General features: G+C 48.2%; 1 protein-coding gene across 2 annotated transcripts in view; it reads left to right on the forward strand.

Moving 5' to 3' along the window:
- Positions 1–8,120, forward strand: part of TTLL4 (tubulin tyrosine ligase-like family member 4) — a 59,701-nt gene extending 51,581 nt beyond the window's left edge. Inside the window, exons 8-20 of one of the 2 annotated variants that reach the window (XM_011964616.1) lie at positions 324–515; positions 609–691; positions 919–1,047; positions 1,440–1,562; positions 2,160–2,258; positions 2,586–2,720; positions 3,364–3,501; positions 5,069–5,171; positions 6,115–6,325; positions 6,470–6,540; positions 6,937–7,022; positions 7,488–7,750; positions 7,807–8,047. In XM_011964616.1, the coding sequence (XP_011820006.1) occupies positions 324–515; positions 609–691; positions 919–1,047; positions 1,440–1,562; positions 2,160–2,258; positions 2,586–2,720; positions 3,364–3,501; positions 5,069–5,171; positions 6,115–6,325; positions 6,470–6,540; positions 6,937–7,022; positions 7,488–7,743 (1,626 nt within the window). In that variant the 3' untranslated portion in view covers positions 7,744–7,750; positions 7,807–8,047. Of the gene's footprint in view, positions 1–323; positions 516–608; positions 692–918; positions 1,048–1,439; positions 1,563–2,159; positions 2,259–2,585; positions 2,721–3,363; positions 3,502–5,068; positions 5,172–6,114; positions 6,326–6,469; positions 6,541–6,936; positions 7,023–7,487 lie in introns of both variants that reach the window. The other variant, XM_011964617.1, reaches the window with a different exon arrangement.
- Positions 8,121–8,360: the final 240 nt, after the last annotated feature.

The raw sequence follows: 8,360 nt of genomic DNA on the forward strand, positions 1-8,360 counted from the left end.
AGTCCCTTGCCCCCAGACTTACTAAAGGTGAAATGCTTTTCTGTCCTCATCCCGTAGGGTTTCATGGAAAAGGTGTAATAGCTTTTTCTTTGCACTTAAGGTGAATATCATATCTGTCTTACATTACTCTGTTTTGTCTGTGTTTTAATCATCTTTTGGTGAGTGCTCTGCAGTTGGATACTTAAGGACCATTAGGGTGGTGATAGTAAGATGGAACAACAGCTTGGAGTGCTGCTAAAGAAGTTGGAATGGTAGAGTCTTGTCATCTTCCTTATGGCCTCACTTCTGCCCTCTTCCTGCACTCACCCTTTTTCCTTTTGTAGCTAAACCATTTCCCAGGCTCATTCCAGATTGGGAGGAAGGACCGGCTATGGCGGAACCTGTCACGCATGCAGAGCCGCTTTGGCAAGAAGGAGTTCAGTTTCTTCCCCCAGTCCTTTATCCTGCCCCAGGACGCCAAGCTCCTGCGCAAAGCGTGGGAGAGCAGCAGCCGCCAAAAGTGGATTGTGAAGCCAGTGAGTGAATCACAGTGGGCAGGAGACTATGGTCTGAGTGGGAACAACAGAGTATTGGACCTGGAGCAAATCTCATCTCCTTTCTGCTCCTAGCCAGCATCAGCTCGAGGCATTGGCATCCAGGTTATTCATAAGTGGAGTCAGCTCCCTAAGCGAAGGCCCCTCCTGGTACAGAGGTGAGCCTGTAGCACATATCCCTTACCCCATCCTCCCACCTCCTTGGCCTCGAGGTTCCCTTCTTACAATGTTCTTCTGCCCTTTGTTCTCCCAGCCAAAGAGCTTCCTTAGCCAACGGTTCTAAGGTCTTTATCTTGGGGACTGTTAGCTGGCTTTTTCTGTAGCTTGGTTTCCCACTGAGCCCCATCATGTGGCTGGATGAGAAGCTGGCCTTTGTTTTATGTAGGTATCTACACAAACCCTACCTCATCAGCGGCAGCAAGTTTGACCTGCGGATCTATGTTTACGTCACTTCCTACGATCCTCTGCGGATTTACCTCTTTTCGGATGGACTGGTCCGCTTTGCCAGTTGCAAGTATGTGACAGTGGTGAGGTATCCTCTGACAAATTGGGGATTTGTTTTCCTCAGAGGGAGGGAAACTAGAAGACACCAAACAGGAAAATAACAAATATTTTGATAGTTTTTGTTAGCAAGGGAGAAGGCAGGAAATGGGAAATAAGGAGGCTCTCTACTTCGTTAAATCTGGGGAATATCTTCCTGCATACGGGACTGAGGTGGGATAAAGGAGATGAGTTTAGCTGTGGTTTTTCAGAACTTGGCCAACAGACACACTTCTCAGGCTCTTGTGGCTGTGAAAAGATCTGTGTACTTGTTCTTCACCTCTTCAGTATTTGGGGAAATGTTTGGCCCCTTCTCCATCTGCTCTGTCACCATCTTACCTCTGCCTTTTTTTTGCTTACTTCCAGGTATTCTCCTTCCATGAAGAGCCTTGGCAATAAGTTCATGCACCTGACCAACTACAGTGTCAATAAAAAGAATGCTGAGTACCAGGCCAATGCAGATGAAATGGCCTGCCAGGGCCACAAATGGTACTGAGGGCAGAGTGTCCCAGGCCAGTGAAGGCCTAGAGGAATACAGGGTTCTGGGGTTTTGGGAAGTTCAGGGGCATGGTGAGTGGAGGATTAATATAAGACCCAGAGATAACAATTACCAATTCAGAATTGGTCTATTTGAGGCCGGATGTGGTGGCTCACGCCTGTAATCCTAGCACTTTGGGAGGCCAAGGTGGGTGGATCACCTGAGGTCAGGAGTTCGAGACCAGCCTGGCCAACATGGCGCAACCCTGTCTACTAAAAATACAAAAATTAGCTGGGCGTGGTGGCGGGTGCCTATAATCCCAGCTGCTCAGGAGGCTGAGGCAGGAGAATCACTTGAACCTCGGGGGCAGAGGTTGCAGTGAGCCGAGATCGCGCCACTTCACTCCAGCCTGGGTGAAAGGGCAAAACTCCATCTCAAAAAAAAAAAAAAAAAAAGAATTGGTCTATTTGCATCCAAGTTCGTCTCTTTCATAATTTAAACTGTCAAAGGAGGAGATATGAAGAAAATACCATTAGGTCTCTTCTTACTTTGTTTTGTCACTCATTCCTAGAATATAATTCCTAATACTTCTTCTTTCTCCTCTGCAGGGCACTGAAGGCTTTGTGGAACTACCTGAGCCAGAAGGGAGTCAATAGTGATGCCATCTGGGAGAAGATAAAGGATGTTGTTGTCAAAACCATCATCTCGTGAGTCACATTGCCAACCTGGGTGTGGGGCCTGCCGCTGACCCCCCTCCTTTCTCCCAGGCCTCACACTGCTGTGCTCTGGACTTTGCCCCTGCTATGGTTTGGTTTTAAGGATGGAGAATAGGAAGGAGTGGCCAGAGTTAAGTTCTGCTCATCTACTGAACTTTATCCCCAGGAGCTGGTCCCAGATCAGAGGCATCTCTTGACAGCTACCTTTCCTGGGTTGCTTCTGCCTGCCTATCTCTGGGCCACTCTTTTGGCAGGATAGCTCTGGGTAGAGCCCTCTGGGAGGAGCTGAACTGAGTACTTCCTCATCCCCGTGACCAGGTCAGAGCCCTACGTGACGAGTCTGCTCAAGATGTATGTGCGGCGGCCGTATAGCTGCCACGAACTCTTTGGTTTTGACATCATGCTAGACGAAAACCTCAAGCCCTGGGTCCTGGAAGTCAACATTTCCCCAAGGTAGGTGGTATTCTCAGGACACTCACAATAGAATCCTTCCATTATCCTCACGCTCCCATTGCCACTCTAGTAAGTTGTTCTTTTTTTTTTTCCCCCCTTTGAGATGGAGTCTCACTCTGTCACCCAGGCTGGAGTGCAGTGGTGTGGTCTTGGCTTACTGCAACCTCCACCTCCCGGATTCAAGAGAGTTCTCCTGCCTCAGCCTCCCGAGTAGCTGGGACTACAGGCGTGCACCACCACACCCAGCTAATTTTTTGTATTTTCAGTAGAGACAGGGTTTCACTATGTTAGCCAGCATGGTCTCGATCTCCTGACCTCATCATCCGCCCGCCTCGGCCTCCCAAAGTACTGGGATTACAGGTGTGAGCCACCGCGCCTGGCAAGTTGTTCTTTTTAAGTGGATCCTTACCGCTTGCTTTCCTTTAGCAGATCAAGGTCATGGGCAGGTTTACCACTCTGAGTGAGGTTATTCACCGTCTTTGGGGCAAGAGAGTCTTGTGATGGTGATCCTGCATGGGAATGTTTGAGCAGCTTTCATCCTAGGGAATCCAGGAAGTAAATGAGACTAGCCCTGAGTTGCACATATGACCAGAGACTGTTTCGGAGTGCTGCTTTGATCGCTCTTTTTATCCTTTTTCTGAAGCCTCCACTCCAGCTCTCCACTGGATATCAGCATCAAAGGCCAGATGATTCGTGACCTTCTGAATCTGGCAGGTTTTGTCCTGCCCAATGCAGAGGATGTCATTTCCAGCCCTAGCAGCTGCAGCAGCTCCACCACCAGGTGAGGCCCCTGTTTCTTCACAGCTCCGCTGGCAGCATGAATAGCCCTGCTGTAGTTTCTGGGAAGGAATGGATTCTGGGTACTCCCTTCTGCCTGGTTTCCCTTGCTGCTCAGTCTTACCCCTACAGTCCACTAACATGCTACCATGCCACATCAGTGCCTCTCAAGTATGTTCAGTTATGTTGATCCTCTGCTCAGGAACCACAGGCCTAGGAATTAGATTTAAACATGCACACTGGTGTGTGTCTCTAGTCCCAGCTACACGGGAGGCTGAAGCAGGGGGATCTTTTAAGGCCAGAAGTTCAAAGCTGTAGTGCACTATGATGATCACACCTGTGAATAACTACTGTACTCTCTTTAGCCTGGGCAATATAGCAAGACCCTGTTTCTAAAAAAAAAAAAAAAAAATTAACTCCTTACCTGGGCAGTCAGGGTCTCAGCTTCCTTTTTCTTGGTATATCTCTCTTCTTCCTCTCCTGGCTCCTGTGCCCTGACAAACTGGATCACTCACACAACCTCAAGGTCAGAATGATCCTTAAGGACCAGTTGGTCCAGTCTCTTCTCTGAAATGTTTATTGCCTCTTGCTGTTCCCCATAGTGTTCTTTCCTCTGCTTATGGGGTTTCTTCCTCCTGAAATGCCCATAGCCAGACCTGCCATTAACCTCTACTGTTCATCAAAGTCTAGCTTATACATCTTCATGAAGCCAACTCAGTATGGCCATTTTTTTTTCTTTTTTCATACCATAAAGCATTGGGGACCACTCTTGAGAGGAGGGAGTTTATATTTACTTAGTATCTGAGATGTGTGAGGAAAACCCTATAATTTATCCTTCCAATAACCCTGTAAGGTTAGTATTTGTACCTGCAGTTTACAGAGGAGAAAACTGAAGCTCTTTGGGATTAAGTAGCCTATCAAAGTCATTCAACTGGTGAGTGGTAGGACTGGAATTCAAATCCTGATTTGCCTGATAACAAAACTTGCTTTCCCCACTGTACCTTGTAGACTAATGTTTGGCTCTGTCCAGTGGTTGTCATTTGACGTATCCCACCTGCCATACCGTAAGCTCCTTGGGGGCAAGAGTTGCTTTTTAATCATCTTTTTTTCATTAGTATTATTTTTTTAGAGACAGAGTCTCACCATTCCTCTCAACAGTGATTATGGTAATTGTAGTAATGTGGGTGATGAAACTGAGGTGAAGGGAGGTGAAGTCAGTTGCCCAGGGTCACACAGCCAGTAGGACAGAGCTGGGTATATAGTTAAGTGTTCACCGAAGTAAAACAAACTGAAGTATATACCACAATAAGGCTTATTGCAAGGTCCTCATTTTTTATCATTCAAATTCAACCTAAAGATGGTGGTTTGTACCCTTTCACTTAATATTTGATGACTCTCAGGTTACTTTTGGGGAGTGTATTTTAGTCCAACCTACTACTCAAGTAACCTCTGTTCATGCATCTTTGTCTTCTCTCGAGAAGGGTATCTGCTGGACTAGACCTTCTCCATATTTCCTCCAAATACAAAGCTGCTGACCCTGCCCTTTGCTTTCTTTCCGGCCTCTGCTGTAGCTTGCCCACCTCCCCCGGGGACAAATGTCGAATGGCTCCAGAGCATGTCACTGCACAGAAGATGAAGAAAGCCTATTATCTGACCCAGAAAATTCCTGATCAGGTAGGAGGTTGGTCTTCCCCCTAGTGCTAGCAGAAAACTTCCCTGGTTAAACATTCGGGACCCAAAAGCAACCAGCTTTTCTTTTCTTTTTTTTTTTTCTTTTTTGAGATGGAGTTTTACTCTTGTTGCCCAGGCTGGAGAGCAATGGTGTGATCTCGGCTCACCACAACCTCTGCCTCCCGGATTCAAGTGATTCTCCTGCCTCAGCCTCCCGAGTAGCTGGGAATACAGGCATGCGCCACCACACCCAGCTAATTTTATATTTTTTAGTAGAGACAGGATTTCTCCATGTTGGTCAGGCTGGTCTTGATCTCCCGATCTCAAATGATCCACCTGCCTCAGCCTCCCAAAGTGCTGGGATTACAGGTGTGAGCCTCTGCTCCTGGCTGCAACCAGCTTTTCTTTAGAGCAGGGTTTCTTAATCCAGGCCTGTGATCCTCTGATGCACAGAGATTTTTTGGCATGTCTGTCATTCTGGGAGAGCATTAATTGTCTTTACCATGTTTTCTCGCCCTCTCTTGTCCAAGCTGTAGACTTTTGCCCTTTGGTTTCTTTCTCTGAGAGGCACAGTGAGAGACCCCAGGAAGCTGACTTTCTCAGAGCAGATAAGGGAGCTGGATTTAAGCATGGCAGATACAGGACTGGTGCCAAATCTGAATTGCTGGATCCTCATCTTGACTTTACCCAACAAACTACTTAACCTCTCAGCCCCAGTGGCTCCCCCTACCCCAAATAAGAGTGTCTTCCCCACTAGCTAAGTTCAGTAGACTTAGGAACAGATGTCTTTCAGAGCTGGCCCACTAGGCTGCCCTCAGTAGTTCCATGAGAGTCCTGGAGCTGTAGGACCCCAGGGGTGTGCTCCCTGTCCCCCAGCTTATTGAGTCTCTGCTCCTGGTTTACACTCCCTGTCACACACTTTTTCTCCCTGTTCCTTGGACCACAGGACTTCTATGCATCTGTGCTGGATGTTCTGACACCAGATGATGTTCGGATTCTGGTTGAGATGGAAGATGAGTTTTCTCGCCGTGGTCAGTTTGAACGAATTTTTCCTTCTCATATCTCCTCTCGCTATCTCCGCTTTTTTGAGCAGCCACGATATTTCAACATTCTCACCACTCAATGGGAACAGAAATACCATGGCAACAAGCTTAAAGGTGATGTGCCCTCCCAGCCCTCAGAAAGCCATGTTTAGTGAGAGATTAAATCCCAGTATACCAAGAAATAGGCCTCTCTGGAAAGAAGAATTGGCCAGTTGATTCTACTTTCTTAAACCACAACTCCTGCTAATCTTGTCCTAGGAGTCGATCTGCTCCGGAGTTGGTGCTACAAAGGGTTCCACATGGGAGTTGTCTCTGATTCTGCTCCAGTGGTGAGTGCTGCCAGTGTGGAGGACAGCTCCTTCTCAGGCCCCTCCCTCTGCCTTATGAGTGCATCAGGAGTTGGATTGGTATGTACAGGCCTCTCTCACTTCTCTGCTAGGCTGTGCTTCTGTCTCACTACTCTTTCCTTTCAAGGGAATAGTTGCCTCCAGGATTCCCTGGGTACCTTTCTTTCAAGGATCAAAAAGTGCTTTGTAGGCCTCAACTTCTTGTCTGATTCAGAAGAGAACTGAGACTTTTACCTACCTGGGCCTACACCTGAGGGGTAGGGAAGGGGAGAGCCCCATGATCCACTTAGAGGTAGAGCTGGAGGGTCCCAAGACCCCAAACACTCCTGCCTTGCCTCTGCCAAGCCCTTTTGGTCTCATTGATTCCTTTGCTCTTAGTGGTCTCTCCCGACAACACTTCTGACTGTCTCAAAGGATGACGTGATACTCAATGCCTTCAGCAAATCGGAGACTAGCAAGCTGGGGTGAGTGCTGCCTGGGCAAGGGATGGGCTGCTGGCTGTGAATTTGGAGAGTTTTCTTCCTTCCCGTCTTCCCAGACTGTGGCAGTGAGATCAGCATTCTTCAGCTGGGGGTTGATGGGAGTGTCAGGACATGCAGCCATAGCATCCTTTTCCCGGTAGCTCTTGGTATGCCCAGGGAAGCTGAGCTGGAGGACAGAAGCGCCTCCTGAAGCGACCACTGTCAGCCATACCCACTAGCTGTGGGAAGTCGTTAGCCCTCTACCCGCACCTCCATTCACTCTTACACTGCAGATCTCAAGCCTTCAAGTAAATAGAATATTTTTTTATGGTTATTACATATCCATGTAATTATGGCCTACAACACCGTAATGTCGTGAATGCCTGCTCCAGACTCTGAAGGCAAATCCTAACATAAAGTCTCAGTAATAATGTCTCAGCCATTTCTTTCACCACCTATTCCCTCCAGAAAACACAGCTCCTGTGAGGGAAGCCTACTGCTCTCTGAAGATGGGACCACACCCAAATCCAAGAAGACTCAAACTGGCCTTTCCCCTTATCCCCAGAAACCCAGTTCCTCAAAGGACAGTGAGGACACCAGCAAAGAGCCCAGCCTTTCCACTCAGACGTTACCTGTGATCAAGTACTCTGGGCGGACTTCAAGACTTTCTACTTCCTCCACTTTCCAGTCAACCAGTGACTCCCTTCTGGCTGTGAGCACATAATTGGCCTCTCTCCAAAAGCCTCTGCCCAGGAGCATGGGCATCAGCTACCTCACAGGAACCAGCCTGCTGTTCAGACCAGTCTGAACTCCTACCCCTTTCACCCTGTCCCTCCTCGGAGTATTTTTTGAAGTGGTTGCATTACAGAGATGGGTATTTGTAGGGCCAGGGGGATGGTAGTGATGGGGAGAAGGTGAGGAAGGGTCACCCTTTGTCACCTGTCTGCCTGGCTGGCACCTCATATCTCAGCAGAGAAGCCAGTGGTGGCCACGCAGCCTTATAAAGCAGGTTTTCGTTTCTACCTTAAGTGAGCCATGTGTGGTTTGTTTGGGGCCCTGGTGAGGTTGCTGAGTTGTAGCTCAGGAGAAAACATACAGAACGTATTTAGACCGGAAGTCCTTTGTTCTGAATTTGAGGGGGTCTTCTGAGGTCCTTATTTCCTTAGATCTTTCCTCACCCCTCTCCCATCCCCTGTCCTGAGGAGAAGCCTTTGAACTTCCTCAGTAGACAGGCGGAGAAGCCACAACATGCCGAGCCCATTTCCTGTCATCCTTGTCTTGGGGCTTCACTGCCTCCTTCCAAATACCCCCCCTGCCAGCAGCCCTAGGTCTTCCTATTCT

Source organism: Mandrillus leucophaeus, unplaced genomic scaffold, assembly GCF_000951045.1.
Source record: "Mandrillus leucophaeus isolate KB7577 unplaced genomic scaffold, Mleu.le_1.0 Scaffold70, whole genome shotgun sequence".
NCBI classification, from domain to species: Eukaryota; Metazoa; Chordata; class Mammalia; order Primates; family Cercopithecidae; genus Mandrillus; species Mandrillus leucophaeus.